The sequence below is a fragment of the Cataglyphis hispanica genome, chromosome 1 (assembly GCF_021464435.1).
Source record: "Cataglyphis hispanica isolate Lineage 1 chromosome 1, ULB_Chis1_1.0, whole genome shotgun sequence".
Classification (NCBI taxonomy): Eukaryota; Metazoa; Arthropoda; class Insecta; order Hymenoptera; family Formicidae; genus Cataglyphis; species Cataglyphis hispanica.
The window spans coordinates 16,662,157-16,679,710 of NC_065954.1; the positions used below are offsets into that span (position 1 = coordinate 16,662,157).

Sequence of the window (17,554 nt, forward strand, 5' to 3'; positions counted from 1 at the left end):
ATGTATATATCTATGGCGTATAAATTCGAATATTCGAAACAGTTAGTAAATGTCAGTAAATAAGCAAATATAATAACGTGGTGCTGCGTTTCATACGAATAGAAATTCATATAAAACAATAATTGTGATACTACATCTCACTTGGACTGAAATTCATATAGAAGAAGAAGAAATATATCGCGAGATGTCCAAGTTGCCGGATTTGTATGACGAGAGTGCGAATGATACAAGGATCGAGGATTATCTGGAGGAGAGTTCCATTCAAGATAATTATAAAAAATTAAAACACGAATATGAATGTTATCGGCAAGAGATGCATGTTTTACGACTCAAACTGGAAGCCAGCGAAGCACTGAATAAAGAGCTCCAAGAAACGAACGAGACTTTGGAGCAATCGGTCGATCAATATAGAATGAAAATGGATAGAATGTTTGCTGAGAACAAAGAAAAGTACAAAAAATATAATTGTTCTATTAATAATTAATTAATGACTAACCGATTTAATAATTTTTAATATATAAATGGATGCATGCTTATCTTTTTTTGTTTACTTTCATATTTATATTATTTCTTTAAGATTTATTTTAATGAAATTTTAATCATGTCAACACTGTGGCAGTAAAATTATATACTATTTTTTTGTGCTTCAGATATAGAGCTGAGAGAGAAGAATATGAAAATTATATTGCAGATTTAGAAACAAAAACTACACAAACTATGCAAGAGATCACAGATTTACGTGAGGAGTTAAAAAGATATAAGGATATAAATAAACAACCACATTTACCTATTTGTACAGATGATAATGTAACAATATATAAGGAAAAAAATAAGGAGCTAGCTATACTTCTTAAAAATGAGAAACAAAATGGAGAACAATTAGAGGAGAAACTTGCAAATATGGAAGCTCAATGTCAAGAATTTGAAAATCTCTTGAAAGTAAAACAATATAAATATGTAATTTTTTAATTTATTAATTATGATGTAAAGAACTTTCATTAGAAATATCTTTTAATAGATAAAATCAGAACAATTAATGGAAAAAAATGAAGCTTTAGAAAACATACGGGAGGAATTAGCTATTAATCGTATGGAATTGGAATCATTAAAAGTAACTCCTACTAGTGATACATGTAAAGGTAAAGTATGATACTAAATTTTTAATATATACAACCGCCTGTAAATTTTTTTCAGAATTGATATTTTATTTCAGGCAATTCTCTATTTGCTGAGGTTGAAGATCGCCGACAAATGTTATTGGATCAAATGAAAGAGCTCCAGATTAAGCACAAGGAAATAAAACGAGCGTTAAATACAAAAATGAAAGAAAACCATCTATTGACGGCAGAGAAAGTTGTCTTAATCAGAAAATGGGAAACTGATGTAATTGATACACAGCAAGAAAATGCAGATCTTCTGGATAAATATAAAAGTAGAATCTTTGATCTTGAGAATAAATTAAAAATTGAAATAGAAAGAAACAATCAAGTGGAAAAAATACAATCTGCAGATGACAGTTTCAAGTAAGCTAAAAACAGTTTTATTTAGTTAAATTATTTCTATTTGGCATTTATAAAAATTACACATATGTTTTAACTCTTAGTTACGCTCAATCATTAGTAGCTAAAACGAAAAAAGAATTAAAAGAATTGAATGAAAAAATGGAAAAACAAATTATGCAAATGTTAATACAAGAAGAAGCAAATCACAATATCTCGAAGCAGCTTCGTTATTGGCGATCTAAAGCAATGTCTATGGAGGTAAATAACCATCTCAATAAAAAAAAAAAATTTTTTACTCAGAGACCTTTTACTACCAAATTATATATCTTTTAGGTTCAAATTTTGGCTATAAAAACGCAATTAGAAACAGAACAAACAAATAATAATGATAACAAAAATGTGTTAGAAATTTTTGAAAATTTAAATGTTAGTATTGCTAATGCTGATTTTGAAAAAAGTAATGATGATTTAAAAATTATATCTAATAATCTCACGCCGGTGAATAATATATGTCAACAAAATTTAAGAGTCTCAGAAAAATCAATAGTAGATGAATGTATAAATGATCAGAAAGAATCTAGTAAAAAAGTCGTACATTTTGCTACAGATACAAAGGATACTGAAAATAAATCTTTGAAAAAACAATCAAAACGGTATGATAAATATCCTATTATAGTTATTAATGATGATTCTTTTTCTCTTATGGAGAAAGAATAATTTTTTACAATATTAATAATCTAATACAATATCTTAAAATATTTTATAATTTATCGTTTTTTGTCGAATTCGATATTGATATGAAAAAGAGTAAAACTATCAAAATTTTTATATTTTAATAAAAGAAAGAATAGATGTTTTTTTTTTAAATTTAATATTTTTTAACTATAAAATGTAATAACTATAAAATGTTATAATATTTTTTAACTATAAAATGTAATAATGGTTTTTGAATTTAATAAAACAATTTATTTTCTATTCTTTTTAAATTGTATTTTCTTATGTTATACCTCATAGCTATATATATAAATTTCATATATAAAAATTTCATTTTAAGATATATATATTTAGCTATATATATATATATATATATATATATATATATCTTAAAATGAAATTTTTTTTCGATAAATAATTTTCATATCATTTTTTAAGAATTTTTCAAAATAATTTTTACGATTTCGAGATTTTTGTCAGAATAATTTTTCTAATATTTTAATTTATTTTAAAATAAAACTTACAAATTTATAAACCTATATTGTCGATAATAAGAAGATATAATTTAAGTATATATCAATATTAGTCATCGATAGTTGATCAACAGAAAATGAGATAAATAAAAATAATCAATAAAAGAAGCTTCGTGTTTTTAAAGATTTAATTTTAAATTCTTATAATTGGCATATTTATACAAAATTCGTTTCTACTCGATCGTGATTTTAGGATGGACAGACGTCCTTACGAAGGCTTTTCGGCAAGCCAATGATTGTTTTTGCATCATTGGCCAACAAGATATCGAATATTACTAATTGGCTAATGATTATTGTAGAACAGCAGCGTTTGCAGCTATACTGGGATTATTGATAATTTCTCCTAGACTCTCAAGCAATTCTTTCCTGTAATCGTCGAAGTCACCGTCCGTAGCATTTATCTGCTGATTCTCGATTACATAGAGGCAACATTCTGTATCTCGAATAAGCCGTTCGTCGTGCGAGACAATAATGACGCCACCTTTATATTCGTTTATAGCATCGGCTAGTGCGTCAATGGATTCTATGTCGAGGTTATTGGTCGGTTCGTCTAAGATCAACACATCCGGTGCGTTTAGACAAAGCTCAGCCATCGCAACACGTGCTTTTTGGCCGCCCGATAGATCTTTCATCTTGATCGTATGTGCGTGAGAGCTAAGACCAAAAGTGCCCAGTTGTTTTCGCGCTTTTTCGTATGGGAGATCGAATAGTCGCATCAAGTACTCTGCCGGGGTTTCCTCAGCGGTCAGATGCTCACCAGAGTGTTGATCAAATCTTCCTATCCTCTGCAAAGAGTAAACTAATCTAGAATAATTCGTGACAAAAATACCAGGAGGAAGTAAAAATACATATTCTTTGCTTTGTAAAAAGTTAAGTTTGACAAAAGATTTATTATTTAATTCATACGATTTTACACTTACCAATCGATGATTCTTTGTGATTTCTCCTTTTTGAGGTGTTATGTCGCCCATTAATAATTTCAAGAAGGTAGACTTGCCAACGCCATTAGGGCCTACTATAGCTACTCGAGAACTTAAATCTATGCCGAAATCTGCGTCGATGAACAGAGGTTTCTGTCCTTCGTATGCAAAAGTTACATCTGAAAGATAAAATTAATATTTCAATAATTCTATTTGAATTTTTAAACAAAGTTTTTGTTACCTCTCTATTTCTATTTCTCTTTTATGCGTGAGCAAAAGCTTTTTCTTATTAATTTATTGCAAACGTAATTTAATAATAATTATGAATACAGAAAAACTAATTACGTACTTTGAAGACCAAGAATTGGAGGTTGAAGTGGTGGTGGATCTGGAAAACTGAATTTTACTATATATTCCCTTGGTTTCTGCAATAATTCCGTAGGTCCACTATCTTCTTCCTGTTTCTGCATTTTCGTCCTGTTTTTCTCTTGCTTCCTGGTGAGAGCTTCCTTTTGCTTCTTCTCAGCTTGCTTCTTGCTCTGACCAGATGCCTTAAGATCTTTCAATCGCTTCTCCTGCTTCTCATACGCTTTTATCATTTCTTTTCTCTTCTGTACATACATCTTTTTAAACATGCTATAATTTCCCTTGTAATAGAACAATTTTTGTTGGTCCAGGTGTATCACGTCCGTGCACACATTATCCAAAAAGCTCTGGTCATGTGATACAACAAGCAAAGTCTTCTTCCAACCTTGTAAATAATTATCCAGCCAGATTACTGCATTCAGATCCAAGTGATTTGTAGGTTCGTCTAGCAACAATAATGTGGGTTCCAGGAAGAGTGCTCTTGCAAGTGAAACGCGCATTCGCCAGCCACCGGAGAAGTTCTTTGTCGCACGATCTTGCATGGCACGATTGAATCCCAGACCAGCGAGGATCCGTCTGGCTCGTGGCTCTGCTGAATCTGCACCAATAGCTTTCAACTCCTCATAAACCTGAAAATATAATTTGTATTACGTATATATTTATTTTCACAGTTTATTTAGAAAAAACAATTTAAATAGAAGAGAAAACTGATAGATAATAAAGTATAAATTACTACTTCCTAAATTTTATGATTACTTTTTAACATTCTAGATTTATAAAAACAAATGATAGTGACCTCTTGCAATCTGTTTTGTACAGTAGTATCTCCTTGTTCTGTCAATTCCTCCAATTTTTTGCATTCAGCCTGAAGCATTGTGCATTTTGCATCTGCTTTCAAAACTACCTCTACAGCCGGAGTATCATCTGCTATAACTTCTTGCTCGCAATATAGAACATCTATAGTGCTTGGAATATTGAAGGCTCTCTTGGCTATATGACGAAGCAAGGTAGTCTTGCCATGACTGTAATAAGATCATATATCAAACATGAGATATAAGGAACAAATACTATTTAAAAAATAATATTATGATAGTATATTATATCTTATAATAATCCAGTAAGTCATTAATATATATGCATATATATATATATATATATATATATATATATATATATATATATATATATATACACATTGTGTGTATGTACATAAATATATATTTAATATTACGATATATTTATAAAATATTTAAATCATCATTTTAGAGATATTTTGAGAATTTGATCTTCTGAACCAAAACTTGTATGTAAATATTTTAAACAATAAAAAATAATGTACCCGTTAGGTCCCACCAAGCCGTAACGTCTGCCCTGCGCTATGAGAAGACTAGCATTTGTGAAGAGCTCTTTGCCCTTGGCTGCTATGCTGAAATTCTCCACCTTGATGTCGACCGCATGATCCAGCTGCTGATTGCCACGCTGCTGTGTCTCGCTCTGGGAGACCGTAAAGTTTGACTCCAGTTCACTATGACCCTGGCCGCCAGCCTTCGTCATCATCTCCATCGTCCGTTCGTACTCCTGCTGCTTTTTCAGCTTTTTCTTCTCCTTGTGCGTAAGCTTCTTGCTCGGTGTGTCCTCGTTGAGTTCCATGTCCGCGATCTTCTTCGCGACATCGTCGGCCGCCCCATTTTCGATCGCGTCATTATTCTTGTTCTTGTTCCTGGTCTTGCTCGACATCGCTTGCCGATGACACCTATCTTTGCCAACAACGTGCCCCAGTTGGTCACACACTTAACCTAACCTCACTTTTTCCGCATGCACAGCACGTCAAAGAAGGCAAGGGCGAGAAAGCTGTGACGTCATCTAAGTTCAATAACATAGATAAAGCACTATTGAAGAAATCCAACATACATAAATTTTTTGAAATTAAAAAATGAAATCTGTCTCTTTTTTTAAATTAAAATTCTTTTATATTGAATTTATTGGAAACAAAATTCCCCTCACCACTTTAATTTTCAGTGTTGATTATCACAGATTGACTTGCAATATATAATTCTTTGATACGATGTTTCTATATAATTAGTACTTTTCTCTTGTATGTTTATAAGCTTAGGGGAATCGTTTCCCTTATCCTAGATATTTTTGTTCGTGTTCCAAAATTCACTGCCAGTACTGAAAATTTATAATATACGTTACGTGAACTATAGATTTTCAGTACTGCCAGTGAATTTTGGAACACGGCTTTTATATTGATATTGTGTTTGCCGTACATGCGCGGAAAACCCGGCTCGATCATCTGATCAAACAGAGACTGGTTGTATGATGTGCGATGTAAAATGTGCAATTGATTCTAAAAATTGTAATATTGTTATTTATGTTTTGATAAGAATGATATTAGAATAATGATAATAGTGATAATAATAACATAAATCAATGATGCGACTCTTTTCTATATAAAAAGGCATGTCTTCCCAAAGTAGATTCGATGGCCCTTAAACCATATTGCCTCATATGTTTTTATTGACAAGAATAACTCTTTCTTTGTCCAGGCAAGTTTGTTTTATATTTTACATTATTCATTTTGTATCTTGTTCATATTGCATCCCTCATTAATAATTGTTAATTATTGTAACGCTTATTGTCTTCTTATATTTATTGCAAGCTGTAATTAAATTTTGTTACATAATTATGAATTTTACTTTTTTAATAATACATATTTTTTAAGAAAAAGAAGAGAATAGATATTTGAAAAATTTTGAATAGCATTATCTTTTTAAAAATTGTAACAAATGTATTTGCCAGAAATTTCTGCATGTATGAATCATTTATATTTAATTCTTGTATCTTCAAACTTTTATTTTTTGTTCTTTTTTAATTGTTATTGATGTTATATGTATATATAATATATAATATTATAAATGTTGAACACTTTACAATTGACCTATGGTTTATATTATGGAAGCTTAATAACTCAAATAATGAAAAATAGAATAGATATATGATTTTAATTATAAAATTAGATTTAAGTGCTCTATAGTTTCACTCATGATTACAGAGTGCTAAGAATGGCGCAAGATGATGCGAATAAGTTGACAAGAGAAGATTTTGATGCTGGTCCATGCAGCTTCGATGAGATTGAGCCAGGCCTATTTCTGGGTAATCTCACAGCTGCAACGGATGTGGACTGGCTGAAAGAAGTTGAAATGACTCATATACTGACAATAGATTCCTGTCCGTTGCCAAGGAAGATCCAGGAATGTCTCCCCAATTTAATCACTAAGTATATTCAGGTGACAGATATGCCGCGAGAAGATCTTTTAACACATTTTGAGGGCTCTTACGAGTTCATCGACCGTGCCCTCGAGTGCAATGGCAAGATACTGGTGCACTGTTACTTCGGCGTGTCGCGATCCGCTTCCGTGGTAATTGCATATATAATGAAAAAGCGCAAGTTGAGCTTTGCGGACGCATTCCAAATGGTAAAATCAAAACGAAGATTCGTCGCGCCGAATCCTGGCTTCATGGCGCAACTGCAACTTTACGAAGACATGGGCTATGGTGTGGATAGCACCAATGTGCAATTTAAGATGTACCGGTTACAGATTGCTGCTGACAAAGTGCGCAAGGCACGCATTCTTCCTCAGAGTTGCATTGATTTAGTGAAACCAGATCCCGCACTGACAACCGTGCGTCCCGAGCCGACAGTTTATCGCTGCAAGAAATGTCGCCGTATTGTGGCAAGCGCTAGCAATATTCTACCCCACGCACCTCATGAGAAACAGATCTGGCGGCACATCAGCGTTAAAAACCCAAAGGATATCGAGAACTGTGATAAATTAGTGCTGAGAAGAGAAGAGCCGACGCGTGTCGAGCTATGCGACAAGATCTACTTCGTGGAACCTCTAGCTTGGATGCCCGACATTACGCACACGGTTGAAGGCAAATTGAATTGTCCTAAATGTAACACGAAACTCGGCTCATACAGCTGGATCTCTGGCAGTCAATGTCCCTGCGGTAGCAAGATCGCGCCGGCTTTCTATTTGGTGCCCTCCAAGCTCGACTGGAGCAATATTGTGCAGAATGTACAAGTAACGGTATAGTATTGAAAAGTATATAAAGTAAAAATGTTGAAAATAATCCATCTTGGATTATTTGGATATTCGATGAAATTTTTCCGAAGGTTTTAAAGTTCTTAAGTATTTCTTATAATACTATGGCAATACGAATCGCCAAAGAATGTCGTAAAGATATCGAATAGGTGTTTAATAAACGTAACTTTTTTAATGCTTTGTAGATATCTTTTCGACATTTTTTGAGGGATGTTTTTATTAAATTGTAACATTATATGGTCCAAGATGGTTGAAATAGGTATTGATAATATTTAATTTCCAGCAAGTGTATTATAAATTTTGTTAAGTTTTAGAATTTAAATTTAAATTATTCCATAAAAAAGAATTAGAAAATTTATGAATAATTTTAATCATATATTACTTTCTTTTTATATGTGTGTAATACTTTACTATATTTTATCTTTAATTATATCAAAGTTTTAATCCCGTTAAAAAGATCTGTATATTTGCTAAAAGTTGAGAATAATGAATTTTTTAATAAGATAGATGCGACCAATGCCGGCTGACTGTATTCTAATCCTGTGCCAATATATTTCGATATGTGTACATATATACATGTATTTGTTATACATATATATCTGTATGGTGTTATACTTTTTTTATTTATTATATATATATATATATATATATATATATATATATATATATAGATATATATAAGAAAACATACCTGAAAAAACGTTCTCCAATCTCAATGTTTTTATTGCACGACAGTGTCTATACCGTCTACATATCTAATAAGGCCGTAACTTTGTGTAGAATAACGTTCTACTGTATTTATTTTTACTGTATTTACTTAATTATGATATCAATATATACTTTCTCGTAAATTAATATGCTATTCTATCGACGGGAAAGATATGACTTATTTATTCGTTACCCTGTGTGTTCAAAACTTACAGTTTAGACTTAATCTAATCATTATTTAATGATTAAGGCATACGACAATTTTATAGCGATAATCTGCAGAACATTTGCATTATCACCCTTGCACATAAAATCCTAGGATATCCGATACTGTGCGAAACGTTAGCATTCTTGGATTCCCAACATCTCAGGTCGCGATTTTAAATTTATTTTTGACAGTCAAATTTTATCTTTGGTTTCGACAACATCTGGGATGAATGGTTCCTCACATCGCGTCTCCAGATTGAGATTGTGTGAAATGCAATAAAAATGTACTACACATTCCCATTCTGCAGATTCGATATCTGCAAACGATATCACATACTCGCGTGCATCGCCGGATACGTCGAGCCGTAGGGATGTGCTCGCAGTCTTAGAGCGTTTAGGCTGTTCACGGTGGATCCGTCGAGGGGTCCGTGATGGATGTCGGCCTGGTGATGATGATGATGGTGATGATGATGGTACGGTGGCAGACTCACGTTCGTCAGGCCGCTATTCGCGGCGAAGCCATGACAACTGGCGGTCTGCATCGCGTAATGTTGCGGTGTTGTTCTCCAATAATCGCCGTAAGAATACTGGGCTGTTACCTGAGTGGTTGCGTTCTGCGATTCCGTATTGTTCTCCACATTGTGCTGCGAGGAATGCGACACTCTGATGGGACGCAGCGGTAACGCGGCTTCCATTTCTCTGCCCGCGGAGACGCCGCGGTTCATCGCCGAGCTCCGTTCGTTCCGCCGGAATTTTGCTCGCCTGTTTTGGAACCACACCTATGCAGAAGGAAAAAAAACTCTTGGTGCTTTTACTGTCGATTTTATTACTGATTTTTGGGGATGAAAAAAAAAAAATTCTTTGTTTTTGATAAAAACAGAGATGGCATAAGTAGAATATTTTGACGGAAAAAAATTGCAATTTTTTATATTCAGGATATTGTAATTGTGTTTCTTAAAAGTTTCTTAAAATATTTATATAACGCGAATAACTTCTTTTTTTTTTAGATTATAGGAGTTACCAAATATGTATGACTTGTTGTTGCCAAAAATACACGAGGCTCAATGCATTTAATTAAATTTGCGCAATTCAAACAATCGATTCACAGGACGCGTGTTTCTTCCAGAAATAATTTCCTCGATGAATAATCAATCTTTTTATATCTCATTATCTAAAGTATTTAAAAACCGCGTATTCTCTTAATTTTAACGTGTATGTATATTTACTATTTCAGCTTCTCTGCGATCATATATCGAGTTTCTCTCGACCTCTCAAATGAATTCTACGAACTGAAGACTAAATTACATAACAAATAAGTCCGACTCAAAGGACCGTGCCGCCTTTTAAGAATATCTTCAACGAAAAATCGAGACGGATCCGACGTGTATCCAAGTATATCAATCGCTCCTCATCTGACATCACTCTAAATCAAGATAAATAAATTCGATTCAAAGGACACGCTTCCTGTGTGATACATCTTTTTCAATGTAAAATCTGGGACGATCAATATGCTACTCGTGTGTTCTCACGTTACTCTAAAAATCTACATGTCTAAGAGATGAGGACAGCGGCGGGGAACGGAAAGACGCGGCGCGCCAACCGAAGACGGGACAGCGTGACGGCTCCTGGCAGGCGTACCGACGCCGCAGACATACGGATAGATAGACAGACGCGTGTAGAACGGTGACGGCGACGGGCACACGTGCTCGATGCACGTGTCGGAGAGCGCAGATGCTGGAGATGCGCGTCGGCTAATCATAGCTTTTCTCTCTCTCTCTCTTTTTTCTTTTTCTCTCTTTCTCTCTTCCTCTCTTTTTGCCCTGACAACCTGTCTCCTCCGATTTTCTGCCTAGCTGTCCGCAACCGCCACCTTCCGCCTCCTCCTTCTTCATCCTTCTTTCTCTTGTATTACTGACGACGCTGCGTTTGGTACAAGAACACATGTGCGCGTCGTGATACTTTCTCGGATGGCTAATCTTCTCGGTTACCGAGTGGAAGATGGCTTCAAAGAGCAGTCCGCTTGCTCTCTATGAATCGGTTAGTTGCTTGGCGTGCGAGACAGTTTATCGTTTTGCTACGTTCCGTCATCCTTGTGCAGAGTGCCATCGAAAATGATGCTCTCTCGATTTTAAATTGATCTTTTATTTTTGTTTATTATAATTTATTTTCGATTTTTAATTGCATTATATATACATTATTCAAAACACAATTGATGATATATCATCCTCGACGTTCCTAATCATAAGTTTAGATTTCTAAAATCGGCAAGTAAATTGCACGGCATAAATGCCTTTATTGATGATAAAAATTGCACGTGAAGAGGCAATGCATTATATATATATATATATATATATATATATATATATATATATATATATATATATATATATATACCTTATTGAATGATTTGAGAACATTTTTGAAAGAAAGATGAGATGATGACCATTTATCGTCATCATAAATAAAATTGTAATTTAAAGATCAGCTCACATAATGAGCATTTATTATACATTATTCGAGATATTAGAATAGTTGGGCTAATTCAATTTTCATTTGTTCAAGTAAATATTATATAATTTAGCATGTGAGTATGTTGAAAATAAGATAAAATAAATAGGGAAAGAAAAATCAAGCATTTTTCTAAACATATTTCCCTGGAAGAATTATTCAGATATATACACGAGATTTCCAGACTTATCGAATCTGCGCTAGTTATGAATAAATTTCTAAAATAAAACATTATTTTTTTTTTTTACTTAATTCTAATTGCAATGTAAGAGAAAATTACCTGCACTCTAGCCTCCGACAGAGACACCCTGGTCGCCAGTTCCTCGCGAACAAAGGCATCCGGATAGTGCGTCTTCTCAAACACTCTCTCCAACGCGGCCAACTGTTGCGCCGAGAAGGTCGTCCTGCTCCTCCTGGGTCTTCTGTTTCCAGTAGTGGAGGAGGTTTCGCTGCAATCTGCGAAATACAAGTATCAATCAGCAATTATCAGTGACATTTCGCTATTGATTTTACTTACGAGATTACTGTAAATTTTTTTTCCTCAGTTATGATTCTATATAAAAAATTTTGTGACAAACGTCAATCTTCTTTGAGAATTACGTATTTTTCGTGCGCATAAAAACACGCTCTGCGAGAAGAATGTGAAATTATTTCCCAGCGATCTGCCCCCATGTCGAAATCCAACGCGAGTCTCGAAGTTGCCGCTCGCAATATCGGGGAGTCTATACTGAAAAAAAGGGAGAAAAAAACATGCGCGCACGCGGTCCGGCTACAGTCGCGGCCATTCTTTGAATGGCTCCACTATACTTGGGCATTCATCAAAGCGGCATAATGCGAGCAGCATGACTAGAAATGCGTGATTTTGATGAAATCAAGTGCGTCGGGAATCGCGGATTAAACGTGTATGGACGCGATGAAATCATCCGCTATGGATACTGTGTATTCTCATACTAGTTTCCATGCAATATAAATTATGATAAAATTCCATCTAATTTGCATATATGTTATAATGAAATTCTAATTATAAAGTAAAAAATAGTAAAACATAGGAAAGTGAAATAATAAACATTTTTTATCAGATTTATCTTATATAATAATATTATAATATTAACGAAGATTATAAAAGAAACTATCGTTGAAAATATGTCTCTCAAGAAAATAAGGAAAAAATTATTCTCAGTAAAGATATTTAAAAATAGCCAAAAATTCTGTCATTACAAAATATTCAAAAGTGGTCAAACAAAAAAATATTTTGTATACTGTATTGCAATTTTTGTTTTGCCTTATCTTATATGTGATATGAAATGCTTTTTGATTTTCACTATTATATTCTCTTTCAATAATTTGAATTAATTTTTTCTCAAGCATAATGTCGGGCATGAATTTTCGAATAATTATATAAAATAAGAGGCTTGCAACTTTTTTTTACTTGCAAGCGAACGAAAAAAATCTTGTAAGTCTGAAAAAGTTTTTTCAAAAGAAGTCTTCGTTAAAGAAACCTTCAGGCTTTGTTAACAAGATGAATGAATTAATAATAATAGATAGTTACGATAAGAGTATAAGATAATTAACTTTCAAAAACTTATTCAATTATTATTTGTTTACACAAGTTTTTCGTTACATTATTGTCAAAAAAAAAAAAAATTGTTGCCGTTTTATAATGGCGTCATAATATTTTCGGGTCCTTACCCAAGGATTGCGTGGACGTGGACAGCAGGCGCGAGACCGTGAAATCCTGTGGCGTATGAGAACTTGCAAGCTGCGACACTATCACGCCGTTGTTGGCGCTTTGCTCCGCATCCGTCGCGTCTAACATGTTTCTTCTTTTCTCACACCTTCCCTCATCGGCATGATAATCAATACTATTTCATTTATGAGTTCTTCACTTTTTGCGGGAGATGTTTCTTCTTAATCTTTTAACATTTCCCCCTTGAAATGTACTTATATCTTTAGTCACGTCAACGCACGAACATCGTCTCACCTGCGAGAGAAAATATAAAATATGATATGCACAAATATAATTATATAATTTTTAGATTTTCACACATATTGATAATATAAAATTAGATCTCTTATTATTAATTATATCAATTATTTCTGTTCTCTGTTATTAGAGTAATGAAAATTGCTCAGCACTTTAGTCGAAACGCGATGCAGTCTGAGAAATGAAGTTGCGACCAAATTCGCGGTTTAATTTCACGCGGCATGATTATTCAGCCACGATCTCAAAATATCAGCCAGAAACTTAATATTAGCGAGGCTCGGAATTGTAGTAGAGAAATTCAAAATATGAGAAGAGTGAGGAGACGAGCCAATTTGTGCGAATGCCGATGAGAATGTGTGGGAGATGAATCCGAGACGGACGTACGTTCCGCAATACATGTTTGTATCATTCTATTTTAAATCATATTAAAGTCAAATATCAGATTTAGGATGTAAATATTGTGAAAAGCAGCACGAGGGATCACGTGCATATTTTTAATCTATGATATTCTATGAAGACAAATTAATTTTCAAATGATGTATAATAATAAAATTAATCGATTTAATAAACAGATTTTGCGTTGGAGAAAGATCTTATCGAGAAAAACATCGCGTGTTTTTCTGTATTGAGTTCAATTTTTATTTATTCATCATGTGTTTCTGGGAAGAAAGAGAGGAAAAATCATTATTATATTATTGATCAATTTCTCATCATGTTTTTGTTATTTACTGACGTATGTTTTTTTGAGAGTCACTAAATTTTAAATTAATATAATTAATCTTGCTAATACGTACATAACAGCACACGGACTTTAATTTTTTATAATCTCCAATAATATAATTATTAAATTGCACTAAAAAAGTCAGTTGTATGATTTAATATAATTTCCTGTTCTTTCTTTTTTCGCTTTCTTTTGTTTGCAATTTTTGACAAACCAAAGCTCAACAGTTGCGTTTTTTCTACCTATAAGATAGTGTGGACATAAAAAAATGTGATGTCAAAATTATAATAATTGGAATTATGAATTAAGTTTATGTTTCATTGTAATATTCTTTGAGTAAATAGGCTTGCCATTTTTATACTTTCGTTTACCGTTAAATCTGGTCATTCTATTTATTTCACATTAACCCTGATGCTTCTCGTATCGATTAATTCTGAATTGGAATGTCCGTATTTAGTACTAATAATAAGTACGACGTTAAATAGAAATGCGCAACACATTAAAAGAAAACAATAAGTCTATTTATACTTTTGACCGAGGCAGAAATGTACTAATATTGATAATTGATAATGGTTTAGTGCCAAAGCGGGCAAATTTATTAAAATTAATTTTTACATGAATCAAACAAAATTAAATCTATTTATTAAACACTAAACTGAATTATCTAATTAAATCTAATTAAATTTAATTAATATACATAAACATTTCTTTCGTTCAGTCGCAAGAGATTAATTGTTTAAAATTGAAGAAAGAAGTTCTTTAGGCTGTCATATGTACATTGAACTATTGAATCCTCCCGTAAAAGACCGCATATATAACACGTTTCATCGATTTAACGCGATCGTTAAAAGACAATTATTTACGCCGGCGGCGGGAGAGATACGGATGCAACCAGCACTCGTTTATGCGTAATTTGTCTCGGGCAATGTTAATTAAAGCATTTCCGAGCTCGAGCGTGACGGTGCAATTAGGGCCACGTGCCAGCGGTCACAAAGTGTGTCCGCCGACTGTTTGAAACTCGTTCATACCTTGGCTGCGTATGCAATTGTGATAATTCTCTTTATTTATCTATCAAAACTTAACAGACTCTACTATACTGTAGATTATCAATGCAAGTGCCATTGATAAGCTACAATAATTTAATATCGTTTCCATGATGAAATATATTCTTGCAATTTCCACAGGATTTAAAAATAGAAGATGTATAACAAAATCTAAAGTTGCTACACACAATAAAAAATGAAAATAAATAAATATAATTAGTTAGAAAATGCGCTCTTTAATTTAGTTATTATTAATATAAATTACTTTTATATACATGTACATTTATTTTTTGATACAAGAAATATTTGTTAATTTTTTTAAAGAAATTAATTTTAAAAGAAAATTATTCAAATTTAAATCTGAATCTGAATTGATGGTAATTCAGAAATTGAATCATCTTGTAAATTATTCTTAAATAATAGCTCATTTTTAACGTATTTATCACGGCAATTCCGCATGCATGTTAATCGACCATCATGTAATTTTCAGTCATTTGTCATACTCTTAGGTACTCATCAGATAAATTTCATCTGTCACAGATGTTTCTGCTGCCAAAAAATATATTAATTTCGATGTTTATGAGCGCAATCGATGTGCCAAGATCCGCGCATACATTCCGATTCATTTAGGATTTGTCGTGTGCTTCCGGTCTCTCTTTCGGATGACTCAAATTTTTGAGCGCAAATAATAATTAGAATAGCGATTTTTCTGATAAAAAAAAAATTGTTTAAATTATGTATTGCATGAATATACATAGAGTTTCGATCTTCCTCAAATTTTCTTCTTCAAGAATTATAATTTTTTTTGATGTTGTATCTTTGCTTTTTTATTTTTTAACGTTAATTGTTAATCAGATAATTAAATTTAATTCTTGGAAATAATTAAACATAACAGTACATGCGAATAATGATATGTATATAAATGTGTGCGAGTAAATTTTTTTGTTGAACAAAAATTCATTTCTTCGAAATCTTATGACTATCATATGTCAGCCCACCAATGATCTAGCTGAGACAATTCTTTTTTATCGAATGTCAATTAAGCTTATTACTATTAAACTTCGACATCCGCTAATTGACATTTCATCACGTGACGATCATGATTTAATCACATCAGTCCTATTCACTTCGATTACAAAGATTATGCTACAAATATTATATTACGAGTTAACAATAAAAATGTTATAAATAAATAAAAATTAAAAAGAGAAACAATAGCATACAAATTTTTGAATAATGATGGTATTGTATTCTATATAATTTATTAACGTTCAATATTTAATCTTTAAATCTTTGATATATAAATGAATTTTTAGATTGACGGTTAATCAATATTTTTTTTGCAATTTTTATCGATCATGTTTGTTAGACACATCACGTTTCCTAACTTTGAGCGGAAGACCTCTTGACATACCTAAGATCAAACACTTTCGCTCACCCTCTTGTTCCGCTCTGTTCAATTTCTATTTCATAAACTAAACTTGGCAAAAGTTCTCCATTCACTTGCAGATTCAAAAAATCGATACACGTTCACACAGTCTGGTTTGCGTTAAGCAAAAGTAGGATGTAACTTTGAAGTACATAATTTTTAAGTTGGTGTCACACAAGGACACTGTTAACTAGGCATCGCTGACTGAGATGCTTGATCGCGGGATCGCGCTCGAAAACGAAAGCATCATTTTGCTCGGGGCGGCGAGATGCCAACTGACTTGGCCGAGTTAAGACGTACTTGAAGGTCCTCATCTGCTTCTCCACCTCTGTCTCTCTCGCTCTTTCATCATCTCATCTCCCGTCTTGCGTTCTCTTCAATCTTCTCCCGGTTCGTGCTGTCGTTCTTTGCGGGCAAGTAGAGGGAAATAGAGCGTTTTAAGAGTAGGTGGAGATTTTCGTCACAAGCTCCACCTTCATTAGAAGCTCATTGGTTTCTAAATGATTTCTCTTGCTTCGCAAACTAGGAGTTTCAGAGGCGGAAGGACGTATGTGCACGCGCTTTTATTATAAAATGCGTCGCGACGGCGACGCATCCGAGAGCGCGATGAGGCAATCGATTTATTTTTGTCGAAGTTGTCTAATGCAACATGTTTTCCGCAGGTTTGCACGACGGTTGAATGTACAGTGCAGAACATCTATTTTTTTTTTTATGAAAAAAATTACTAAAAAATGCTGACAAGGAAAGTCAAATTATTTTAATGAAATATTATAAATCAAAAGATATAACTTGAGTTAAAAATGATTTATA

General features: G+C 33.1%; 4 protein-coding genes across 6 annotated transcripts; 2 read left to right on the forward strand and 2 right to left on the reverse strand.

Moving 5' to 3' along the window:
* The first annotated feature begins 30 nt into the window (after positions 1–30).
* Positions 31–2,324, forward strand: LOC126851892 (protein Spindly-like). The gene is made up of 6 exons (XM_050596228.1): positions 31–450; positions 651–939; positions 1,019–1,139; positions 1,214–1,523; positions 1,604–1,760; positions 1,836–2,324. The coding sequence occupies exons 1-6, from the start codon at positions 185–187 to the stop codon at positions 2,217–2,219; spliced, it is 1,527 nt and encodes a 508-aa protein (XP_050452185.1). The 5' UTR covers positions 31–184; the 3' UTR covers positions 2,220–2,324.
* A 535-nt stretch (positions 2,325–2,859) lies between these two features.
* Positions 2,860–5,909, reverse strand: LOC126853410 (ATP-binding cassette sub-family F member 1). Its single transcript, XM_050599128.1, has 5 exons — positions 5,375–5,909; positions 4,832–5,057; positions 4,019–4,664; positions 3,670–3,848; positions 2,860–3,534 (listed from the first exon to the last, which is right to left on the reverse strand). Exons 1-5 carry the CDS (start codon positions 5,770–5,772, stop codon positions 3,040–3,042), a joined length of 1,944 nt encoding a protein of 647 aa, XP_050455085.1. The 5' UTR covers positions 5,773–5,909; the 3' UTR covers positions 2,860–3,039.
* A 406-nt stretch (positions 5,910–6,315) lies between these two features.
* On the forward strand, positions 6,316–8,753 carry LOC126853415 (dual specificity protein phosphatase MPK-4-like). The gene is made up of 2 exons (XM_050599141.1): positions 6,316–6,584; positions 7,091–8,753. Exons 1-2 carry the CDS (start codon positions 6,547–6,549, stop codon positions 8,133–8,135), a joined length of 1,083 nt encoding a protein of 360 aa, XP_050455098.1. The 5' UTR covers positions 6,316–6,546; the 3' UTR covers positions 8,136–8,753.
* A 90-nt stretch (positions 8,754–8,843) lies between these two features.
* Positions 8,844–17,030, reverse strand: LOC126853424 (retinal homeobox protein Rax-like). 3 transcript variants are annotated; one of them, XM_050599160.1, is made up of 4 exons: positions 16,754–17,030; positions 13,257–13,548; positions 11,848–12,023; positions 8,844–9,838 (listed from the first exon to the last, which is right to left on the reverse strand). In XM_050599160.1, exons 2-4 carry the CDS (start codon positions 13,381–13,383, stop codon positions 9,389–9,391), a joined length of 753 nt encoding a protein of 250 aa, XP_050455117.1. In that variant the 5' UTR covers positions 13,384–13,548; positions 16,754–17,030; the 3' UTR covers positions 8,844–9,388. The 3 variants fall into 3 exon arrangements, with proteins under 3 accessions (XP_050455117.1, XP_050455109.1, XP_050455128.1); XM_050599152.1 differs by having other exon boundaries at positions 16,730–17,030; XM_050599171.1 differs by lacking the exon at positions 16,754–17,030 and adding an exon at positions 13,704–13,728.
* Between the last annotated feature and the right edge of the window lie 524 nt (positions 17,031–17,554).